The 24,941-nt window shown below is 43.8% G+C and overlaps 1 protein-coding gene across 2 annotated transcripts in view; it reads left to right on the plus strand.

Annotated features, from left to right (window-relative positions):
* The window catches only part of CENPC (centromere protein C), a 28,911-nt gene extending 24,775 nt beyond the window's left edge, over window positions 1-4,136 (plus strand). For both annotated transcript variants that reach the window (XM_053976039.1, XM_053976038.1), the window contains exon 19: window positions 3,767-4,136. In XM_053976039.1, coding sequence (XP_053832014.1) covers window positions 3,767-3,809 — 43 coding nt within the window. In that variant the 3' untranslated portion in view covers window positions 3,810-4,136. The remainder of the gene's footprint in view (window positions 1-3,766) is intronic.
* The last annotated feature ends 20,805 nt before the right edge of the window (window positions 4,137-24,941 follow it).

A 24,941-nucleotide genomic window follows, 5' to 3' on the forward strand; every position in this document is an offset into this window, starting at 1 on the left:
GCGTAGACGAATCTGGCCCCGAGGCTGGAGTGCCACGGAGGGATATAGGGGTGGGACAGGGGAGGACAGGAACCCTCCGCCCAATGAGTGCAGACGCGTGGCGGCGATGTGTGCCACAGCGACCAATGGGAACACAACGGGGGCGGACACGGGGCTTCGGGGCAAATGGGACTGCGAAAATGAGGTGACGGACACGGAATTCCCGGGGCCACATGCGGGAGTGGTCACAGGAGTGGCAGGGGAGAAAACCCAATGGCAGGCAGCCTGGGGCTAACTTCCGGGGTGGGGGGCAGAACACAGGGGGGATGCACGAGGATACATGGAACCGGTAAGCTAACAAAGACCAGAAGCCCAAATCTGAACCTAAAACCCAGGATGCAACAAGCAGCAGCTTCCCTGTGTCTGACAGAGCCAATGCCAGACAGCTCCAGTGGCAACCTGCCACTGGCCAAGGCTGAGCCCACCAGAATTGGTGCTAACTACTCCGTGGTAACATTTAAGAATGAAAAAATGTTACTGTGCAGAAGTAATAATTGCCAGAGAAGAGAGGAGTGAGGATATGTGACAGAAACAGCCCTGCCCACACCCAGGTCAGTGAAGAAGGAGCAGGCACTGGAGCTGAGATTCCTCTGCAGCCTATGATGGTAATGGGTGAGTGATCTCTCCCTGTCCTCATCTCAACCCAGGAGCCTTTCCTTATATTTCCTCTCGGCTGTCCAGCTGAGTCAGGAGAGTGATAGAGTGACTTTGGTGGGCACCTGGCATCCAGCCAGGGTCAGCCCACAGTCCTGCATTCATGCTGCATGATATATTTGTGGGTTTTGCTGGGGAAAAAAAAAAAAAAAAAAAAGGACCCTACAACACCAGTATTGTTTTAACTGAAAATATTTTAAATTTTCTTCTGAAGAACTTTTTAAGTTAGCAAAACTAATCTCTGATGAGCTGAAGCTTTTAGATGAGGCCGCAGCCCCTGATTTCCTTCATCCCTCCTTCCTCATTTCCATTGTGAAATGTGATGCTAATGAAGTACAAAACCTCTCTTAATATATTTGACTTAGCATGGGCTATAGATTTGTGTAAGTGTTCCCTTTTTTTTCTCCCCCTCATATCTGGAACTTGAATTATTGCAGAAATTACAGTGGAGAGGTCCCCTCAAGTATTTATTGAAACGTTGATAATAATTTATTTTTCTTCATTAAAATTCCATGTGAACAGTATGCTACTGTGATGTACTGCAAGTCTTGAAGTATCTGCCCTAAGTTCACTTTTGTCTCTCTTTTTCTTTCTTCTCTTGAAACAGGCTGCAAGATGAGGCATTCACCTGCTGCTGTTTCAGCTCAGCTGTTCCATCAAGTTTCAATCTGCTCCTTCATTTTTTGTCTTGCTGCCTAAACTAATTTCCTGCCTTATTTGGATTGCATTTTCCTTACCAAAGTTTTCTTTTCTGTCTTTTTGCCACTTGCAAGGATTGAATAATTTCTTAGCTCAGTTCCAGGTGTTTTAATTATTTCAGAGGTGTTCTTGTGCCTGAATGTTCCTTGTTCCTTTGCTACCTTTCCTGCAAGTTTTGTACAGGGCCTGGCATAGCTTCCAGTTTTCACCCTGAGAAGTGATGCAAAGCTTTCTTTGGCCTCTGTTCTTTGAAGGATTTTTGTGTAGTTTTAATCCCAAGAAGGTTGGCTTAAGATGTCACTGGCAAGGTGTTTGTTATTGTCATCAGCTGCTGTTTTCCTAGCTGCAGAAGCAGAACTGAGACTGCTTCAGGCCCACTTGGTTGCCCTTGAACCTTGTCCATCTGCTTAGGCTGGCTCTGCAGTGCCGGAAGAGTCCATCCTAGCACCATTCCCCATGGCCAGACTTACCCTGCAGCACCATAGCATTGTGCTTTTTGCTCCTCTTAGAGCACTAATTCAGCATGCTGGTGACTTCCCTTGCCTTGGCACAATCTTGATGTGTGTCTGCCATCACTTAGGCACCACGCCATACCCTGATTTTCTATTGGCAGGATAGTCCAGGCATTCACCTGCTCTTACATCTTCATTCCTCTTGCCAGTGGGAATGCCGCCTGGCACCAGCTGGTTTTGGCACAGAGATGTGCTCACTGTTGAATGTGTGGGTGTGGATCTCTGATGTGCCCTCTCACATCCTCTTGCTACTTGACTTTTCTGGTAAATTCCAGGAGAAAGTAATCTTGGTTTTTAGTGTTTCTGCAGTGTCTTAGGAGTCTAGACTGAAAGAGCTGTGAAGGTTGGGTAGCCCCTTAGGATCAGCTTCATATATTTCTCTTGGAGGTGGAGCTGAGACCTGGCCAAGCACATGTGACATACCCTTCCATGTGGAACAGTCTGTCCACTAAGTTGAGATTCCATCATCTCTGTTTTACCATTCTTAGTGCCATGTGTGGGATCATGTATTTGCAAAGCACATCAGAGTGTTGGTGTACACACTTGGCATCCTCATTCTTACTGCTGTGATTACTGCAGAGAGCTCAAGAGGTACAGAAGAGATCAGGAAACAGAAGCTCATGTGAGGGGAAAGCTTATCTGAACCTGGGGCAGCCGGCTCTTGGTGGTCGTGCTTGAGCGGAAGTGTTGGATCAAATGACTTCCAGAGGTCCCCTTGGACCTCAGACATCCTGAAGTTGCAACTTGTGCTATAGAAGCTGCTCTTCCCTAAGTTTAGTTCATGTTTTGGTTGGGAAAACCCTTATTTCGTTACCCCTCAAGTGCAGAGCAGTCTTTTCCATGTCACACAGCAGCCCACCAGTATTGCCACCAGAGTGTGGGACAGTGCCTGAGCCCCAGCCACTGCTATCTCTTTCTCCACACTGAAAGACAAAATGTTCACATTAGGTAGAGTCACAAGTGTCAGCTTTAACCTTGCCTTTCTAGTCTTGGCTCTGAGGAGTCCCTCTAGGGCGGACACATACCTGGGTTTGATGGGAAGCCCACTGTTCAGTTTGGGCAAATTAGCTAACACTTTTAGGCACATACACTGCAAAACATTTTATTGTATTTAGATAGTGGGTTATTATTTTCACCTGCAAGTCTTAACAGCAGTCTTTATTTTGTGCATGGGCTTCAAACCAGTCGAAAATTTGTTATCTTGCACAATCCAGGCTATCAAGTGTCTGCTTTTCCCATATAACTCTACATGTGGAGTAGCAGTACTCAGCTGTTACTTGATGTGGGGAATTGCATCAGATATTATTCTCTCAGCAAGCATTTTAGTTCCTGGTTATTTTCGCTACTGTCAGCAGCATTTTGTGACCTTTGGAACTGCGGACCAGAGATTGTGAACCATTTGTGTAAACCCAAGTTAAAGGGAATTCAAGTACACGCAAAATGTTTATAAAAATAACATGAAACTCACATGCACATTAACTACTGAGGCCTCTTGGTCCTTCACAAGATATATTTCGTATTCAAAATAGCTTAGGAAAATACCCGGAGAGCAAGTGTCAGTGCCACAACCAGGTGTGGCTTTGACAGCTCCAGGTTTTGCACAGATGAACACATTTGTCAGAGACCACTATTAGTGAAATTAAATTAGGCTAATGTGCTCTTTTGAGCATAATTGAAATTATACTAATGTTTTTATTGATTTGCCACTGGAGTAGGTGAATGCTGTGATGTCCTTGCTGCTGTGAGTACAACTTGCAGGTGTTCCACTTTACTGTCTTACAACTCTCCAATATTATGGCACAGATAGGCCTATTTTTAATTGTGTCAATTTGAACTAATTGCTGGGTTTTTTTATAATTTAGAACAAGAGCAAGAAATGTGTTGTTGGACAACTCTTCCCCATAACTTCACCTGCAAATTGAAGATCATCTAATGCAGAGGAGTTCTAAAGAAAATTGAACATTTTCATCGGACACCCCAGTTTTAGGGGCATGTTGTTTCATTGATCTTAAAGATCTTTCTTCAGTGTAAATGGTAAATACATAGTTTGTTATGAATTTTCTTTTGTATCAATAAATATTAAGTAATGCAAATCAGTTTTGATTTGATTTTAAATAGTTTTAGAATCAGTTTTTTAGCATTCCATGTGGTTTTGAAAATGCAGGTAATTGCATGAGTTTGACTTGTAAATATTTATGAATAAATATATGAGTTATCTTGAGTGGCTTCAAAGATGTCATGAACTGAAATGTTTCACTGTTTCTTTGGAGTTGTTGAAACATTCAAAGGGAGTTTGAAAGTAAAATAGTTTTCAAAGGATAGAGTCATAGAATCATTAAAGTTGGAAAAGACCTTTAGGACCATCCAGGTCAACCACTAACCCAGCCCTGCCAAGTCCATCACTAAACCATGTCCCTGAGTACCATGTTTTTTAAATACTTCCAGGGACAGTTATACCACTTCCCTGGGCAGCCTGTTTCAGTGCCTGACCACCCTTTCAGTGAAGAAACTTTTCCTAATATCCAGTGTAAACTTTCACTTCTATAACTTGAGGTCATTTGCTTTCATCCTGTTACTTGGGAGAAGAGACCAACCCTTACCTGGCTACAGCCTCCTTCCAGGTGGTTGTAGAGAGAGAAGGTCACCTCTGAGCACTTGGCCTTGTTGAACCTCAGATGGCAATGGAGGTGAGATTTGAAAAACAGTTGACAGTGGCTTTGGTTACAGTTTGAATCCCTGATGTTCCTGCCAAACTTACACAGAAACATCTGGTTGGAATGGTGCAGAACTATTTGGTATTCAAGTAAATCATAGTCAGAGCTACATTCTGCTGCAGCATGTGATCATTCAGTGCTCTTCATATTTGGTATGTGATGACTTATGTTCTCCACATTTTCTACAAAATTTTCAAGATGTTTCCATTTAGCTGGAGATGGTGCTTCCTGAGAACAAATCTTGCCTAGTCATCAGAGTGAAATAAAATAAAAACACCTCCCATTCCTTCAAGGAAAATACGGTCCATTAGTTTTTCATTTGCCAGGAGCATCAGTTTTTAATGTTTTCCCCTTTCCCTTTGTCTCCTGGAAATATCAATCTGCATAGATCTATTATTAATTCCACAGCAACGAGCTCATTTTCTCAAAAGCTTTACAGTGGGTGGTAAAAGTAGGTCTCCCCAGGAATTATTTAATATCCAAATTGAACTCAAGTGTCCTATACATAGTGCTGGGTGGCTGTTGTGGTTGGTAGTGGTGGTTTGGTTGTTTTTTCCTAAAGCATCTTTGCCTCATCTGAAGTCACTTTTCTATGATAAGGTGAGTGTTGTAGGGTTATCCAGCATTTAAAACTTGGGAGTCTGGATGAGTATTAAAAATAATTCTGTAACCAAAACAATTTTTAGAGGTGAAAGGGTGAGGAAAAATCCTCTTGAATAGCAGCATACTATGCTATGAATGATAGTGTATTGTTGCATAAGCATTGCAGAGAAGGGAGCAAGAGTGGTTTTCCATTCCTGGAAGGTTCTGGAATCTCTGTTTATAATGTTCACCTGTCAGCCATGCCCCACTGTGGAAGGATGGGTTGTAGGAGAAGAGATAGTGCTGAAGGCAATCTCACCCCTGAGGAGTTGTAGCTGTACTAATTACCAAAGAGTGAGGAACCAGCCTGCCCTTAATAGGGTGCAGCTGTGTCCAGTAAGGATGGGTGTTCTAAAAGAGTGGGTTAGCTGGTTGAGAGGAGAGTTGGAGTCAGTTGGCTGTGCTGCTGTGAGGAGCAAGGGTCAGGTGTTCATGATAGGGACAGTAAGGGTTAGCATGTGCTGCTAGGGACAGAAAGGGTCAGGCGGTTGTGACAGGGACAGGAAGAAGTCAGCCAGCCTGCGGAAGAAAGAGAAAAGGAGTCAGTGTTTTGAGGAGCTGCCCAAGAGAACTCACAGAGAGAAGGTATGAAAGTCTTACAGTAAGATAATAAACGGCAACAGTCAGTTCCCATCCACTGTCGATTGGTGCCAAGCACCGACACCAACAATTGGTGGCCCCAACGTGATCCTGTCGTGATTTGTGTAGAGAACTGCAGAGTGAGCAGTAATGGAAAAGGAGACTTAAAATATTAAGTGAAGGAAAATTCATTTTGGACAATTTGTTACAGATTTTGTAGAAGTGTGTTGCATATGAGGAGCAGGCTCTACATACTTTGCTTATTTGGTATAAATAAGTAAATGTAGTGAGAACAAATGAAGAAACTTCCTTTTGTGTTAAAATGGGAGAAAGTACCCAGCAGCACCTTTGTCCACAATGCTGCCTGCTGCTCCCTGCAGATGAGGTGGAGCGAGCCCTGTGTCCCCCTGCCTAGGTACGGCTGCAGTCTGGCAGGGTCCTGGGGTGGTGTGGGCGTCCCCCTAGCTGCTGGTGTGCACAGCAGCGCAGCGGCCACACAGCAGGACATAGAAGAAGAAATGTTATGAAAATGAGTATAAAACTGCATGAGGAGAAGCATTAAAAAAGAAAGAGACAAGACGGGAAGAAGCAGCAAACAGAGATGTTGCTTTAGCACATAGAAGAAAAAGAACTGGAATTGCAAGAGGCAAAAGCAACAAAAAGGAAAAAAGAACAAGAGAATTTATTAAAACAGTAATAGGAACTGGAAACAGAGTAGTTCTATTATTCAGTACAATGTGTTTATTTGCTGGTAAAACATGAAGTACAGCTATTAATTTTTTGTCATTATACATATGAGTTACAGCTATTAATTTTGTCATTATCCCATAAGCGCAGGTGTAAAGATTTGATGACAAGTACTTTATGAATTTAGAGAATGAATCAAGCTCAATTCACAGATGCATTCAAGAGTTAATGGAAATTACACAAAAAATGCTTGTACTGTGTTTACTGTCTTCTGCCAAGGGCCCTGCAGAGGACAGTGAACACAACATTAGTTTATGGAAAGCCTTAGGTTGATGTTCTATACTGTGAAAAGCAAAACTAAACCAAAACCTAGAAACGTATGTTCTTACTGTGATGTGTTGCCTGAACATTTGTATAACTGTTAGTCCTAAATGAAATATGTAAATGTGTCATAATGTCAATTTACTTGAATATGTCTTTCTAAGTATGCTGCAACTTTGTAATTAAAAGAAAAGAGGGAATTGTGAGAGGATGGATTGTAGGATAACAGAGATAGTGCTGAAGGCAATCTCACCCCTGAGGAGTTGCAGCTGTACTAATTACCAAAGTGTAGGAACCAGCCTGCCCTTAATAGGGCACGGCTGTGTCCAATAAGGATGGTCCAGTAAGGATGGGTGTTCTAAAAGAGTGGGTTAGCTGGTTGAGAGGAGAGTTGGAGTCAGTTGGCTCTGCTGCTGTGAGGAGCAAGGGTCAGGCATTTGTGCTAGGGTCAGTAGGGGTTAGAATGTCTGCTAGCGACAGAAAGGGTCAGGTGTTTGTGTTAGGGACAGTAAGGGTTAGCATGTGCTGCTAGGGACAGAAAGGGTCAGGCAGTCATGATAGGGATAGGTAGGAGTCAGTCAGCTGTGCAGAAGAAGGAAAAGGTCAGTGCTGTGAGAGCTGTCCATGAGAGCTCACAGAGAGAAGGTATGAAAGTCTTACAGTAAGATAATAAACTAACAGTGACAGTCAGTTCCCATCCATCATCAACTGGTGCCAAGTACCAATGCCAATAACTGGTGGCCCATACAGGATGACTTCCAACATCCCAGGAGCAATGGAGTGAGCATTTTGCTGGCAAGAGCCTTCCTGGAGGGCAGTATTACCACCTACAGTTCTCGTGGTTCTTGAAGCCTTGTCTCATTTCCAGTATTTACCATTCGCTGAAGCAGCAGAGAACCTGACTCTACAGCACAACCTCCTGTGGCCTCTTCTGTGCACCTGGGTAAGCCCACACCCACCCACAGTGCTTGTGCAGGTCGGGAAGGGGAGGGTGGTGCTGGTGTTTTCCAGAGAGTCCAGACCTGGTGTGGCCTGAGCGCAGTGTAGGTGTCATGGTTTGACACTGGCGCAATGCCAGTGCCCCCATGAAAATGCATCTTCCCCAAATAAATGCTGTGAGATGTTATCAGGAGCAGAGCAGGCCCAAGCTTAATAACAAAGGGACAAAAAACTTTATTAAACTACTACTAATACAGAAAACACATAAACTAAATCCAGGATGAAGACCTTTTAAAACACCCCTCCTCCTCCCAATTCCAAAAACACCCACCATGAAACATCACCCGGGATTCCTGATCAAATTACCACCCTTCAGATAATCAATACTCAAACTATCAAGGGAGAGAGAAGTCTCTCTTGCGCCACAGACCCCCCAGGAAACACAGTTGCCACCTCCTGTGTTTCCCTGTCACACATGGCAACCGCCCGGAGAAAATCTGCCAGTGTGACACTCTCCTTTCCATGTCACAGTGCTCTCACCACCGTGAGACAGACTGCTCATAGGGCTCCTTTAAGGATGCTTTGCCATGGACCCAAAGATACAACAGTTCAGCTTCTCATCCTGGGACTACAGTCCCCCCCATTTTCCCCGGGTCCAAGAACAGAAATCATCTTCTTTCCCAAAGACAGAGGGCATCACCATTCCCTCCGCAGCTTTCTTCTGTTCTTGCCATTCCTGTGCTTTTAGAAGCTGAAGCAGGTCTCCTTGGGTCACCACTGCATCCCCCTAAAATGCAGTCTCTATTGCAGGAGATTTTGGTTCAGTCCATGGCTAACAAGAAAAGTCCAGCCAAAAGCTACTTCATCATTTCCTCCCACCTAAATATTTCATCTTCTAACATCTCAGGTCCCAGACTATCTCTCTTCCACTACAAATCAAGGAGGAGTAATATTTTACAAAGCCCTCATTTCCCAGAAAGGGTTAAAAGTTCAGACTCCCTGGACGGCTGATATCTCGGTCCAGCGTTCCGTCTCCCATGCTGGACATCATCCCCCCCCTTCTCCTTCTCCTCTGCCAGCAAATTTCCAGGTGACGTCAGGCTCTCTGTCACTTTCCCTCTGAGGGGGGGGCAACAAAGGCATCTCCGCTTCTCTCCACCCTTCCGTCCAGGAGCTGGCTCGGTTCCAGACCTTCAGCCCTCTCGGCCTACCTGGACAAGGCCGCGTGGCTTCCCCTCCCCCACCCAGGCCATGGCTGGGCAGGGGAGAGTCTGCACTCTCTGACGACCGGAACCAAAGAGACAGTTCCCCTGGGAGTTCTTGCTTTTAACCCCCTGTGTTCTCAGAGGCGTGTCCATACTTTCAGTGGTCACTCCAGGTGCCAATATCCAAACCTGACCACTGATTGGTTTGACCCAAGTTCCTGGAAAAAATTCACTTCCATGTCAAACCACGACAGTAGGTCACTGTGGGATCCCTTCAGGGCAGGACCTGGATCTGGAGTCTCTCTTTCCTCACCCTGACTCACTCAGACAGAGCTCTTTTGCTTGTGGTCTGACAGGAGGACTAAGGAATGGTTACTGCTTATCTTCTTTGCAGTGTTTAGGAGATGCTTTCATTCAGAACAGTCTCACAGTTTCTTGTTAATTGGGTCAAACCAATGCATTGAACAGAAACAGCCATAACCACATAGATCATGTGCTGTATTTTGATAGTCAAAAAAATTGTCTTTTTCTTTTACCTGCCCTAACCTGGGAGAATCAGAACATTTGCTCTTCCTTGTGGCAAGCACATTTCTCTCTCTCTCAGTATTTTTCATAGAGGTGCACAGAGAGAAAGAAAGAGAAAACAATTTCTATTTCTGCTCCTTGTTTTTTTTTAATGTGGAATGTGTTTGGAGAATTGTTTATCTGGGGTGATTGCTTGATTGGATTCTGGTGAGAATTGTTTGAGCCTGATGGCCAATCAGATCCACCTGTGTCTGGACTCTGGGCAGAGGGTCACGAGTTGTTAGGTAGTGAGAGATGATAGTTAGAACAAGTAGGTTTGTAGTTTTAGTATCTTCCTTTATATAGTATATTAATGTATTTTAGCATAGTTATAATAAAGAAATCATTCAGCCTTCTGAATTGGAGTCAGACACCATCATTTCTTCTCACTGGGTTCGCCTGCATTTGCAACACTTCCTATGCCTGTTAGACTCAGTCACAACTTCATAGAAGGAGGGCAGTTCCAGTAAAACCTGCACAGTGACCCAATATAAACTTTTTGGAACCAAGGAGCTTTTAAGTCTGTTACACGGATGTATTGTTTGGAATTTGTTGTGTCCCTGGAAAGTCACAATTTGAGGAGCTATAAGAAATTATAAACAGGTGAGGTGCATAGTTCATGGGGGTACATTGGAAGATGAAGCTGTTTTTTTTTTTTTGCATGTGAAAGAATCAACTTAAATCTTAGGGGATAGAAAGCAAAGTGTGGGTCTTAAAAATTACCGCAGTCATCCGTGTTTCCCCACTGCACAGCAGGAGGAGGTAGAATATCCTGTGGCTCTTACCAAGCAAAAGTGCTGGTGTTTATACAGTAGCCCAGTCTTGGGCATGGCATGTGCCACAAGCCACAGAGTCACTGCTTGGGGATTGCCAAGCCAGCTCTGAGCTTGTGTGTTTACTTGTGCTGTGACACGTGGTGGGCGTAAAGGCACATGTTTGTACTCTGGATTTGGAAGCAGCCATGGAAGCTTCACATTGTTCAGCAGTGATGGAAGAGATTATTAAAAGTCACATTTATTACATGTCTTTGGCAGCTCAGTGTTAACTTTACCATTTGAGTCTTGTGTATTTTCAGTATCTCGAGTTAAACAGTTTCTCTCCTGTAGGAAGCCACTTGGTCATGCTGGTATGTGGTCTGCTGGTGCACATCTGTGACTGCTTTCTCATGGGATTCAGCTGTTACTAAAAAAAGATTTTAATTCCTCTGCAGATAAGCAAATTTAACTTATCTTTTAAGGATAGTGTGATTTTTATTTTTTCTTATTTTCTGTTTTTAGCTGAGTATTATCCATATGCATGCTTAACTGAAAGACTATATATCAAACCAGTGCCAAATGTATTGGAGCCTAAGGAATTAAGATGGAAGTGAGCGAGGTGCAGACAGCTTTCCTGGCTGCCTCTCTTCACACTGAGGAGAGCTTTCCTGTGCTACAATAGCCTTGCTTTGCTTCAGGCACTGCCCAGCCTGGTGAAGCTCTGCCACGCATCAGTCCTACTGCCATTGTGTCTGCTTTCTACTGCTCTGAGATCCCAGTCTGTGCAAGAGACAGAGAGAAGCCCATTTCCAGCTCAGGCTGAATGTATTTAATATTTTTTTCTTTTATTTTTTTTTTCCTTTCCTCATGATGTAAGTAAATAGAACTAATCTGTAGGATTTACAAATGGGAGTTCAGCCAGCCCTGATGAGGATTCATGGTTTTGAAGTCCTGTGCTTGATTATTTTACATTTATGTCGTTAAAATCAGGCTGTTTTAGGTTACTCTGCTAAATATTGCAGGAAAAAAGGCACTTGAACCAGTACTGAGCCAAGGATACTTAAACAGAAGGTAGCCTGGTAGCTTCCCTGCTGCTGGTTGCATTTCTTCTGCACAGCACACCAGGTAGTGGGTGCAAACACTTCTGAACTCAAAAAACGTATTGAAGTTGTGGTTTTTGGATGTTGGTCTTTTCCATTCTCTCCCTGAAGGGAATGCAGACAATTTGACCAAAGCAAGTGGGTCAGAAGATTGCATGTCGCTTTCAAAAAAAATCTTTTTTTCAGATTTTTTATGCTCACATCACCTTGCTCTGAATGAATGAATGCTGTATTGTTTTGGCATGGGGTTTGTTTGCACTTTTTTTGGCAGTTCAGCCTCCAAACAAACTTCTTACAGCAACTCCCTGTAACCTTGGCAAGCACAGAAACTGCTAATATGCAGGAGCAAGTGGACACAAAACCCAGTCAAAATACACTGAATGTAAGTTTTGAAGAATTATTTTCTCATGTTTGAGAATGCCTGTTGCTCTTTTCCTTTTTCCTGTGTGCTGCAGCTCCCAGGGACTAAGCATCTGCAGAGGATCGAAGACACATCAGGGCAGCAGGACCATGCCTCTGCTGAAGGCCAGCGAAGCAGCCTGCTCCATGTGGAGGGTAGAGGTTCCATCTGCCTTCCACCATGTCCAGACTGCTGTGACAGATGCTGTTTCCCAGGGAGCAAATCTTGCTGCATTGTCCTGGGCTCCAGAAGACAGGCGTTGGAGGAGGCAGGAAATCAAGCCAAGCTTACGGAGTCGTTGGAGGGATGCAGAGAGATTGTACTCAGCCAGAGGAGGATGGCACCAGCACACCTGCCCTGCTCAGGAGGTGTCTGCTCATTGCTGGTGTGCACAGTTCTGCTTGGGGGCACTGTTTGCTTTTACAGCTGGCCCTGATTTTGAGGGTTCTGCTCTGCCCAATAAGATGTCTTGCTGCTGTCTGTTATCCAGTAGCTCTGCACTGAGACTTCTGCCCTCCATTCACTCACCTTCTCAGAGGTTTATTCCTGTGATCCTGCAAAGTGCTATTTTTAGTTATTGTTTGTGTTTTTAATGAGTTGAGGAGAGGTGTCATCTTGTTTATATCCATGGAAACTGGAGCCATGGGTTTTGAGTCATTAAATTAAACCTAGGCAGGACTGCTGTTGCACTCACTGTCTGCTGCATATAGGCATATAGTTTCATTTTGAGAGTTTGTGTTTACAGAAGACAGCAACTGAAATCCTGGTTTAGATTGTTCTTTACAGCCAAACTGGTGTGGTCTGAATGCTGCAAGAGTTAACTTTCAGTGGAGCACATATAGTGGTATCAAGTTTCTAGCCCAAATGTAACAAACTTAGTGCCTCTGCAGGTGAAATGTTATTTCTTTTGTGGCAGACAAAGTAGGAGCTCACTAGAATGGGAACATGTGTAGGAAAAAATATTTAACTCAGTCTCTTCCCTGAATGATAGCAAAACCGAGACTCTGTACATACCTGATACAGAATAGTCATCTGTTTTCATCACATGCCTTGCATTCCTTCACCAGGTACATATTCAAGCTCTGTGTGGGCAGAGGTGTATTTGTCTGTATTCTGTAAATGAAGTTTTGTGATCACAAGACATAGCTTTTGTTTTCCACTAGAGGCCAATGAAGCGCAGGACAAGGCTGCTGCAAGGCTTTCAGGGAAAACCCCATCTTTTTTTCCCTTCCAGACCTGTTGCTGAATAGTGGTATCTCCATCTTGATGATTATTTCTTCTTTTAGAAATGGTTCTCCCTCTAATGAAGTGGAATTCAGTCGCTGTCTTCCTCCCAGTATTTTGTTCCCAAATCCTTCTGAAAGTTCAAGAATTGGCATCTTGATTTGCTGATATGTGTTCCTTCCACATTTTCAATTCCTAGCTGTTAACTATGTAGCAGCCTCCATGGAATAAAGGGTACATGGAAAAGCAATGGAAACAGTGAGTAATGCCAGTGCTTGGGACTTAAAAGAGTTTCAGGAAATGGTACATCTTGAGCTACTACATTTTACTGGAGAGCTTCCTAAATTTTTTTGCTTACAAGTGACTGAGCCAATGACATCCCATTCCAGCTGAGGCACAGGATATTGTCCTTACTGTGACATCATTCTGCCCGAGTGCCTTTGCCTCCTGACTCCTCAAGTCATATCACAGTCCTAAGTAATAACACTAGTCTTTTACAAAGTTTTTAAGAGGTTCAGAACAGCAAAAGTCCTCAAAGGTGATGCTGGTGGTGCCAGCTCTGTGTCAGAGACAGAAGAAGCCATCTGGGATAATATTTCTTTGCCTAGGAGCTACCCCACATTTTCTGTCTCAAGTAAGTGAAGAATAATGCTGCCTAATGTGTTGGTTAAAGCCAGAAATGTTTACAGTAAGACAAAGGCACTGCTTGGGGCATTAGCTTGGAAGGTGGTTTAGGATTTTGTTGCTGCGTGGAAGAAGTGCCTTGTGGGTGGCACATATCTGTGAGCCCCTCTGGATGCCACACTGCTGGACCTAGTTAGAGCACCGTGCTTTGGCTGCTGATCCTAAACTGGTGAGATTTCTCTAGGGGTTGTAGGAAACTTGTTTTTAGAGAGAATTGGGTTCTCCTTTGGAAGGATGTACTGCTATGAATAGGCTGCTATGGTAGGAAGCAAAACTAAGGTGGGTTTGCAGCTCAGAGGGTTGTCTGAGCTAGCGCTGATCATGTGGTGGCATGGTTCAAAACCCTTTGAGCTAGGGTGCACTCATGCCCCCCCCCACCCAAGATTTATCAGCATCTGCAAGCCCCTGACCCAACCTATGAGCCAGAAGGGCTTTGCTGCAGCCTTTCTGTGGTTAGAGAGGGGAGGTGAAGCCCAGGCAAATGCTGCATGAGACAGGCTGTAACCCATGAGGTGTCTCCTCCAACTTCATTCATCTGCTGTCTGCAAAGGATTTCCTAATGTGGCAGGATGGGCTGCTTTGAAGTTTATACCACAGAATATGGTAGCTGGCTCTTCCAGAATAAATGGTGTTTGCAGTATTGCACTGTTTGCTAGGCAGGGGCCTCTGGAAACCACCTCCGAGTTGCCAGTGGCTTCACTGAATATTGAACACCTTACTGTCAACTGCAGAAAGCTGATTTATTACTATTATTTACTCCTCATTAGCACTGATGTAACACAGCAGGGAATCGAGAGCAGCAGTAGCTTCCTGGCCGTTATCTGATGCTGCTGATGGCCATGTGTGTGCTGTGCTATGGTGTTATGTTTGTGCAGGGCCTGAGATAAGTGGGGGTAGCAGCTGGCAAAAATGAGGAAAAAAAGGAAGAAAAGGGAATCTTAGCTTTATTTATGCCCTGGTGCTAGTAGTGTCAGAAACACTCATACGGTGTATCACATAAATTGAAAAATAAGTCGGAAGTGAGAATGACACATCAGCCTTCAATCTAAAAGAGTCTACTGTTATTTTTGCAAAATGTGCAGTTTGTGTATTACTGGTCACATATGCTGTTTAATTTTCCTTGTTTTCCTGCTGTGCATCTTCTCTTTCTCTCATAGGTGGATGTCAAATAAAGTGTCACTGGGAATCAATGTTAAGTGCTCAGTACCTCTTTTAGAATAGAATTACAGAATCATTAAGTTTGGAAAAGACCTCCAAGATAATTGATGATCATAGACCTAGCAAACAGTGTACCTGTCCAAGCCATGACTAGCCAGGAGAATGCTGTGGGAAGCAGTGTCCAAAGTTTTACTTGAAGTCCAGGCAGACAACATCCACAGCTTTTCCCTCATCCACTAGTCAGGTTGCCTGGTCACAAAAGGAGATCATGTTGGTCAAGCAGGACCTGCCTCTCATAACCCTGTGCTGGCTGGGCCAGATCCCCTGGTTGTCCTGTCTGATGGTGCTCAAGTTGATGTCTGTAAACTTCCCCAGTGCCGAGATCAGGCTGACAGACCTGTAGTTCCTGGAATCCTCTTTCTTGCCCTTCTTGTAGCTGGGTGTCTTATTTGTTAACCTGTCAGCCGGGGCCTCCCTGATTAACCAGGACAGCAGGTAAATGATGGCAAGTGGCTTGGTGAGCCAGATGTTCATGAAAGATTAGGACCTTATGATACAAGGTGCTGTGCAAACAAAAACTCCAGAATATCTATTCTACAGCGTTTATATTCTAACTGGCAAGGGGAACATAATTATAAGTGTAATTTTCCTGGTGTTTGTACACTCCTTGAGACAGTGGGGCCACCCTTATAAACCAAGTTAATAATTCTTCATTTTCTGAAGAATGGTGTTACAGGGTGACTGCCTTGCTGTAACTGAGGCACTGTAAAGCAGGTGTGTAGAAAAAAACATAAGCCCCCACTTTCTTGGTGGAGTTTCAAGACAAGCAGATCTCTCTGCTGAGGTTTACCACATCAGAAATGTTCAATGAGAGAAGGGGCTTGGGGCATTTTCCTAGATGTAACTCCAAGGTGCTATTTCCCTTGGCAAGTGACAGTACCTTCCTGCCCAGCTGTTTCACCCTCATGTAAAATGGGTGATTTGGACTTGCACTTTAGCACAGTGGAGGAAGAGCCTTGGGTTTGACAGATGCTGAGCAGAGGCAGTGACTCTTGCATCATATGAGATGCACAAATAGGGGATACCTTTAATGCTTCTTAATGTGTTAAATTAGAGGAATGTTCAGCCCTGTTTTCTTGGTCTTAATTCTAGACATTGATTTTGTCCAGGGAATAAATTCTGGCTCCTTACAGCACAGGCTGACTTTGGGTGGAGCAGTCCTGTAGTCATGCTCAGGCTATGGCACATGGAGGTGGCAGTTCTGTGTTTGGCCAAGGCAGAGATGCTGGCATCAATCCTCAGCTGCTGTTCAACTCAAGCCAACAACTGCATGAGGGTGCACTTCAAGCTGCTCTGACTGGGAAAAGTACTATTAGATCAGTGCATGTTGTATTTTATACTAAGCCTTTTATGCCATCCTCCATATCACGAGTCAGCGGGATGCTTGCAAACGAGCAGGAATGTTTGATCTGGGCCTGTAATTTTGTTAACCGTTTCCCCTTATATTAATTTACATTTGGGTGATTTTGTGAGAAACTAGAGCAGAATTTAATAACACTAATATTAAAAAACTAATATCAGGTCTGCATATTTCAATCTGATTAGTAGTTTTTTCTCTTGATTAAATTATGCATTTTTAATGCAAGCCCTTCATTTGTCTGCAATAACATGGCACTGTAACCCTCTGTGTAAAGCGAGCACAATTCAGTGCCCTTTTTGCTCCTGCTGGTCCTGGATGCAGATTTCCTTGTTTCTCGGTAATCTTTTCTCTGTATCCATCATAGTGCTTGCCTGGAATAAAAGGTCATTGTAAATCCTGATTACTCTTGAAAGTTGCTCACACATTTATTTCCTAGGCTTGATATATTTCATCCTCTTGCACGTCAGAAATAGATTTAATCAAACATGAGAATTTGTCTGGGAGAAACAGTTCATGATTCTTTTCCTTTGTGTGTTTTTTTTTCTCCCCACATAAAATGGTTTTGATAAATACACCCCCTCCTAACCCCCCAAATTTGAACTGTTTTTCATTTTAATTTGGAGAGCTGACGCAGAATAGTTATTCTTTGTCAAAATCTTTCCTTTTTCTTTTTATTTTTTGCAGGGGATGCAGACAAGAATTCACTCTGCACCTCGCTGTAACATTTCAGCGATTCTCCAAAGTCAACTGCACCAAAGTGTGGTTAAAATGGTAACAAGAGAGCTCAGGATCACATCGCAGTCAATAGCAAAAGGAGTGTTGGGTTCAGTGACACCAGGACATCGTGCTGCTGGGGTTATTTGGTAAGTACATCTTGTTCCTGATGCCCTCAAGGTTTATTTGGTGTATATTTTTGGTATATTTTTTTGTGTGAGGTTGATTGCAAATTTTGCCTTTTCAACATAAAGAAACAAAGGTGGTACCCAGTTCTTCTCTTTGTGGTTATCTCATTGAAACCTTATATTGATCTGGAGAGCTGTGAAAAAAGGACAGCTGGGGCCTCAGAACCAACCCAACCTGCTTTTATCTTAATTTTTAAACAGTCTTAAAATTTTCTTCTTTAATTTTGCTACCTGCTAGGAGGCAACAGTCCTGTTTGCTACTACCCTCATCTATTTTTTACTATCCAGTCTGTACAAGAATAAGCCAGCATGATGAGCACCAGCTACCATTTTTGTTTTAAAAAACTCATAAGATAATGCTATTCTCACAATGTAGTCTGCCTATAATTTTCCAAACACCAGGCAAAGTTCTGGGCTGTGAACTTAAACCTATGGAGAGAAAAAAAAAAGAAAAGAAAAATATGTTCCACCAGAAGATTCACAGCTGGTTTTAGTGTTATAATATTTTGATATCCTTTTTACTATGGATCTGTGATTTGTTTGCTTTTCCAAGCAGGACTATTTCCCCGCCTCTTTTCCCTTAGATTCTCTCATATTCATGTTTATCAGTTACACACAGAAATAAAACTGTTTTATGGTGAATACCCTCATTAATGTGCTTTAAACACTGTTGACTTTAAAACGATCCACTCCAGAGCTCCAAAGGCATTTTTGAGATTAAAAGTATCATTCCTCTTTTAGCACAAACAATGTGAAGGCACCAGGTAGAAGGCAGAGATAGGGGAAAACCATTTCCAAAGCTGAAAGGGATTCAGGAGATTTAGCTACAGCCTATCCGGCTTAAAATAAAGTTACAGCCCTGTCCTTTCCTGTGGCTCACGTCTCTGACAGCAAACGTCATTAAGGCAGTAGAGAGGCATTGCTTCTTGTTCTGAATCGCTGAAACTCGACGACCAAGAAAATAATGTCAACTAATGCATCCCCTCCGGGGCCCAGTCCTTTAGTGGATTATTTTTTTTTTTTTTTTTTTTTTGCCTCCATTTGGGCAGGGAATACTGTGAAGGAGAAGCTGTGCATCAGGAGGAGATGTCTCTGGGTACTGGATATACATCTTGTGAAAATTTAGACCTTGCTCTTGCTCTGAGGATTCAGGAAGTTTTCTGGAGGCACTAAGTGCCATTTAAGCTTTCAGATGTTTTAAATCAACTTCCCAACGTTTACCAGCATGATCCCCTACCTCATTCACCTGCAATGAGCCTTAAACCTAATTCTGCACATTCATATCCCTGAACTGCCTTTGCTTTCATGTTCAGTTTCACTCTTACTAAAAAAACAAAAAGGCAAATTATTCACTTCATTGTCAGACCACATTTGGGGAGTTCCATACTCAGCCCAGCTTTACTGCATAGAAGTCTCCCTTCTCTTTTGTGTTTGTGGAAGAACTTGGCTCATGGTCCTTTCTGCAAGCCAGAGCTCCAGGCTCCCAAAAACTCATCTCTGCTTCTCTACAGTTGGAATTCAGGTGCCTACCAAAGCCATTCTATCACTCCCCTCCTCAGCTGGACAGGGAAGAAGAAATATGTCAAAAGCCTAATGAGTTGAGATGGGGACAGTGAGAGATCCACTCAGTAATTATCATCACAAGCAAAACCGATGTAACTTGGAGAAAACTTTAACATTACCAATCAAATCAGAGTAGGGTAATGAAAATAAAAACTAAATCCTGAAAAACTTTCCCCCATCTTTAATCCTTCCTGGTATTAACTTTCTTCCCAAATTTTCTACCTCCAACCATGCGGAGGGATGGGATTGTGGTCAGTTCATCACATTCTCTCTGCTGCTCCTTCCTCTTCAGGGGGAGGAGTCCTCTCACTCTTCCCCTACTCCAGAATGGGCTCCCTCCTGCAGGAGACAGTCTTTCATGATCTTTTGGCAGCATGAGTCTTTCCCATGGGCTGGAGCTCTTCACAAACTGCTCCCGTGTAGATCACTTCCATGGGGTGCAGTTCCTCCGACGCAGACTGCTTCAGTGTGGGCTCCCTGTGGGGTGACAAGTCCTGCTAGAAAACCTCCTCCAACACAGGCTCCTCTCTCCACAGGGTGACAAGTCCTGCCAGGAGCCTGCTCCAGCATGAGCTTCCACAGGGTGACAGACTCCTTTGTGCATCCACCTGCTTAGGCACTGAGTCCTTCATGGAATCACTTCTCATCCATGTACCTCCCATGGGCTTCAGGGACACAGCTGCCTTATCATGGGCTGCACCATCTGCAGGGCTGTTCTCACATATTTTTTTTCCACTCTCTGGTTTCAGTTGCTCTTGAGTTAACTTTTGCCCCTTAAATCTGTCATCCCTGAGATGCTACTGTCACCACTGATGGGCTAAACCTTGTCCAGCAGTGGCTCTGTCTTGGAGCCGGCTGGGACAGACTCTATCGGACATGGGGGAAGATTCTGGCAACTTCTCAAAAAAGCCACCCCTGTAGCACATCCTTCTATTGTACCCTGCCCAACCTGGCCATGCAAACCCAACACATGCAATAATAGTGCACTTTTAAGGGTTCCCTGCACAGGTGCTTTTGATTGTACCCCTGAGCCCTTGTAGGTGGGCTGCAGAATCATTCCTGTGAATCAAAGCTGTCCATTCCCATGGCTGTTCCCAGCTCCCGGCCATGCATCCTCAGAGCAATAACGAAGCTGTCAGTTGCACCCAGCCTTTGCTGATTACCCACATACATTCTGTTCCTGTAAAACCTCTATTAAGGATGCCATTCTGTTATACATATTTAAGTCAGTATCTCGGCACCACGGTTGCCTGCGTGAAAGAAGCTGAGAAACTATTACTGTGAAATTGCCTGCAGCTCTTGAGCACAGGAGGTAGCAACTGGTTAATAGTTTCTTAGACAGCCCTGGCAGATGTGTCAGGTTGCTTCGCAACTGCGCACCTCGCGGGAGAGCAGCGCACGCGAAGCTCCCCCCTCCCAGTGTCCCCTCCTGTAATTACTCCATAGCATCATTTCTATAGTGTCAGCAGCAACATATGGACCAAGCACTATTTTGCAGGACGAACCACAAAGGAGGAAGACTGCAATTATGTGTCTGATGATTCTCCAGGGTAGGCACAGGTTGTTTTGTGAAGGCAAGAGAGTCTGAAAGAGGTGGGATTATGATGAGTGTGGCCATGGAAGATGAAACAGTGGATAAAATTACCTTTCACCTTGTGTAGTGCTACTGTCTTGCCTACAACATGAATTCAAAAAGGGCAGCTAAAAAAAATAAAGCATCCATTTGGCATTCAGCTCACCAAGTAGTTCACTACATGGTACATGTTGAATGAGCAGATAAAGAAGGGTGCAAGGCCACATTACTTTGATACCAACAAAACAGCCTCCTCTTCCTTAAGCTTGTAAAGGGCTCCAGGGAGTTCCCAGTCAGAGCTGAGTGCCTGGACTTTTACAGATCTAGGTTTAGGTGGAAAACTCCTGTAATTGTCTTTTAAGTCCTACTCTAGAAAGAGAGAAATATTTTCTTAAGACAGTCTATCCTCTCTAACCCTGTATTAAAATAATTTTGCTGTTAAGGCCCTATTTACCAATTATCTATTTAATTTCTGTGTTTATATTAAATGCATAATCAGATTATATATAAGCTGATTTATGCAAGGAGACAATTGAAAAAGATTAAACATTTTTTTGCTGTCATATCCATATTGCAACAGCAAAACTCATGCCAGAACCCTATAGGAGAGGTCAGCAATTGCTGCCATCAATAACACCTAACCTCCCAATTTGTCAGGGAGACACTGTGATGGCTATGCACTGAGCAAGTCATGTCAGCTGCCTCCAAGGCTCCAAGAAAATCTTACAAAAAAGACCCAAATGAGAGTTCCTTCCTTCCTTCCTTCCTTCCTTCCTTCCTTCCTTCCTTCCTTCCTTCCTTCCTTCCTTCCTTCCTTCCTTCCTTCCTTCCTTCCTTCCTTCCTTCCTTCCTTCCTTCCTTCCTTCCTTCCTTCCTTCCTTCCTTCCTTCCTTCCTTCCTTCCTTCCTTCCTTCCTTCCTTCCTTCCTTCCTTCCTTCCTTCCTTCCTTCCTTCCTTCCTTCCTTCCTTCCTTCCTTCCTTCCTTCCTTCCTTCCTTCCTTCCTTCCTTCCTTCCTTCCTTCCTTCCTGCCTGCCTGCCTGCCTGCCTGCCTGCCTGCCTGCCTGCCTGCCTGCCTTCCTGCCTTCCTGCCTGCCTGCCTGCCTGCCTTCCTGCCTGCCTGCCTTCCTGCCTTCCTGCCTGCCTGCCTGCCTGCCTGCCTGCCTGCCTGCCTGCCTTCCTGCCTGCCTTCCTGCCTTCCTTCCTGCCTGCCTGCCTGCCTTCCTGCCTTCCTGCCTTCCTTCCTGCCTGCCTTCCTGCCTGCCTGCCTGCCTGCCTTCCTGCCTGCCTTCCTGCCTGCCTGCCTGCCTTCCTTCCTTCCTGCCTTCCTTCCTTCCTGCCTGCCTGCCTGCCTGCCTGCCTTCCTTCCTGCCTTCCTTCCTGCCTGCCTTCCTGCCTGCCTTCCTGCCTGCCTGCCTGCCTTCCTTCCTGCCTGCCTTCCTGCCTGCCTTCCTGCCTGCCTGCCTGCCTGCCTGCCTGCCTTCCTGCCTGCCTTCCTGCCTTCCTGCCTGCCTGCCTGCCTGCCTTCCTTCCTGCCTTCCTTCCTGCCTCCCTCTCTCTTTCTCTCTCTTTCTCTCTCTCTCTCTCTCTCTTTGGTGTTTACCTGCAGTGATTTTGTCACCACTTCAAAGCAAGGGAAAAGATTTTATATTTAAAAAATAATAACTGCTTAGATTTGATTTTTGTCTTACAGTAATGGTGGAAATAAAGCTGTAATGATCTCTGTGACAGTCACTACTGCTAATGCCTATCATAAAAGCCAGTAAAGAGGCAGATATGTTGATTTATCATGTATTGCTGCTCCCATATATCTACTTTCTAATAAAAATCTGTGGAATTATTGCTTACACTGAGCTTCATGTGCCCAAATTTGTATAGCTAACTTCTCCTGGAAGATTTCAAACCTTTATTTATGGGAGGCTTTTATCTAGCTGTAAGGAAAACTCTTGCAATGGGAACATGCCTACCCTCGAGACTCAAACCCGTTAAGTGTACAGATTTATGTCACCCAAATTCCCCAGTGGAAAACATGCTCTTTTTCTGAGCTCTCGATTAAAACCTGGCTCCAACACATGTTTGCTGGCACTGAGGATGCTGGTAACCAGGGATTTTTGAATGAGCCCCAGATAAGTAATCCAGCACCATCTCTTCAGGCAGGACCACATGTATCACCTAAGATCAACCCTTCCTTCTAAAGCCCCTAAGGGTTATTTCACAGCTGTGGTTTTTTTCCTCCCAGAAGAATTGCTTTCTTGCCTGCTTCTTAATCTTATCACAGAAGGATTTTTTTCAGAATTTAGAAATTAAATTGTTTGTTTTAGGGTTTGCTACACAGCATGTGCTGAGAAGAGCAATGTGTTATTTTGAGCCAAATGACCTAAAATATGGTCTTTGGGACAAGATGTCTCCCTATCTTTCCTCTACAGTTCTTGCAAATTATGATGTATTTTGACAGATTTAAGCACCAAAGAAATATATCAACTGCTAAGCTTTATCTCCACAAGGTTGTGAGATTAAAAAGGTTGATGCCTTGGAGAAAAACACCTGTTTAAGGGTGGAGGTGAATGCAGTGAGGAGCCAATTCCTGTTTCCTGCCAGCAGCAGTTTGGAGCTGTGTCCATCCTATCTGCCCCTCTGAGCCCTTGGATTCATGCTGAGGGTATATATTCCCCATGTTCAAGTGGCATGCTGTAACAGCTCTGACTTGGATCATGGGGAAGGATCAGCATACAGTGCTGAGCTAAAATAACTTGTTTTTGGACAAACATCCTAAACCAGAGCTGACTCTGGAAATTTCTCTGCACTTGTATTTTCCCAGGTTTAGGACACCATATCCTGTCCATCTTTTTGCAAAATCTCAGCAAGCAATCATACTTTTTGTGTAATCCCGTTGGCACAGCACTGAAAGGGACATGCAAAGAACAACATTCTCAGTATATGGCATTACTTAAGGGACAAGTTTGTGTGGCATCCAGCAATAGTTATCTTCAAAATGTAACTGCTAGTCTGTTTCTCCTTTTTTTTTTTTTTTTTTTTGTGCACCTGTTAGTGAAGTGGGAGGTAGCCCACTTCATAGCTTAAAAAAAAAAAATAAATAAAAAAATTGCTTGGTTGGAAACTCTTAAAAACCCCCAGGAACTTCCCTGTTTCCCACCCTGCTTTAGACTGAAGATTTCAAACTAATTTTCTTCTCAACATTGAAGCCTCATTCTTCTTTCTCTCTAGTAAATATTTCTTCATTTTCAAGGTTATTCCAACTTTCTTTTTAAAGACATGGAGATGATCTCCAGCACTAATAAGAAGTTAGCAGAGCAATCAATGAGAAGAGAAGGCTTGATCCTTTAGGCAAATTGGGTCTGAGCCAGTTAAATATTTATATGGGAAGAAAGCAAAACTCTCCTCACATATGTGTCACCTGTGCTGGAGTGAGGGCTGTGTTTGCTATAAGAGTGCAGTTTGGGCTGATGCTCTATTTCCAAGTCTGTCCTGGAAGCAGTTTTGCATGAAAGAAAGGACAGATTTTTTTCAACTAGTATATGGAAATATGGTGAAATTGGGAAATAAAAAAGAAATGGCCCAGTTTTTAATTCTGGGAGAAATTGCTTTCAGCAATATGAAAAACCTGTCCTCAAACATGGAGTGAGAAGTTTCATTTTGAGTTAAACAAATTGTTTTGGTTAACCTGAAGTGTGTCATATGGTACTGCTCACGTCTTATTTTATATACCATAGGTCCTTAATAACATGGAATAATTTGGAGGATTATTCTACAAGTGGAATAGATTTTGTAAAATATTTGCTACCATATGTGGCTTCCTTTGCACAAGAAGCATGCAAATAAGGAAATACATTCTGAGGAGCATTATGCAATTTTCACCCATCACTCTTCTCCTTGAACAAAACAATTCTTCACTATATAACCCTATATCAAAATATTCGAGCAAGTAAGTAGTTCTGATAAAGCTGGGGCATTTGGACACTTAGCTTGTGGTTGAGGATGAGGGTGAGAGACCACAGGTGTTCACCAAGGCATTTGTCAAAGCCTGTGTAAGTACAATGAGCCAGGGACCATGAGTCTGTGGTCTGCACCATTTCTTCTCTGGGCCACAGAGTGCCCAGCCTACAGCAGGATCCATAGCATGAATACTTTTGCATTGGTACTTGGTGAGTTGATGCCCCATGGGTCTGTTTGTAGGACCATTCTGCTTTCATCTTTTGTGCTGTCATTGACTTTGCTGGTATGTTGGTTCAGGTAGACCAAAGCACTTTTTCTCTGGTCTTCTGTGTTGCCTTCCCTGTGCAGTCAATAGCTAAGCATCTGTAGCTCTGTCAGCATTAAGCTCAGCAGATTTACACTGCAAATACTGGCATGGTGATGTTTTTGCAGCTGCCCCTGGAGGCTGTGGATTCCTTAGAGATGTCTAGAAGGAAAAAAACTGAGATGAAAGGGAGTTGGAGAAAAAATGTCTTTAAGAAACATCACTAGAAGTACTCCCTGGGAAGCAGTGTGGATGTCTTGGGGTGCTGGTGGAAGATTGATGGAAGGGTAACTTTATTTGCTCATCCTTGGACTTTGCAAGGCAGAGCTGCATCTAAATTGCAGATGGGTA

Source organism: Vidua macroura, chromosome 4 (assembly GCF_024509145.1).
Source record: "Vidua macroura isolate BioBank_ID:100142 chromosome 4, ASM2450914v1, whole genome shotgun sequence".
NCBI classification, from domain to species: Eukaryota; Metazoa; Chordata; class Aves; order Passeriformes; family Viduidae; genus Vidua; species Vidua macroura.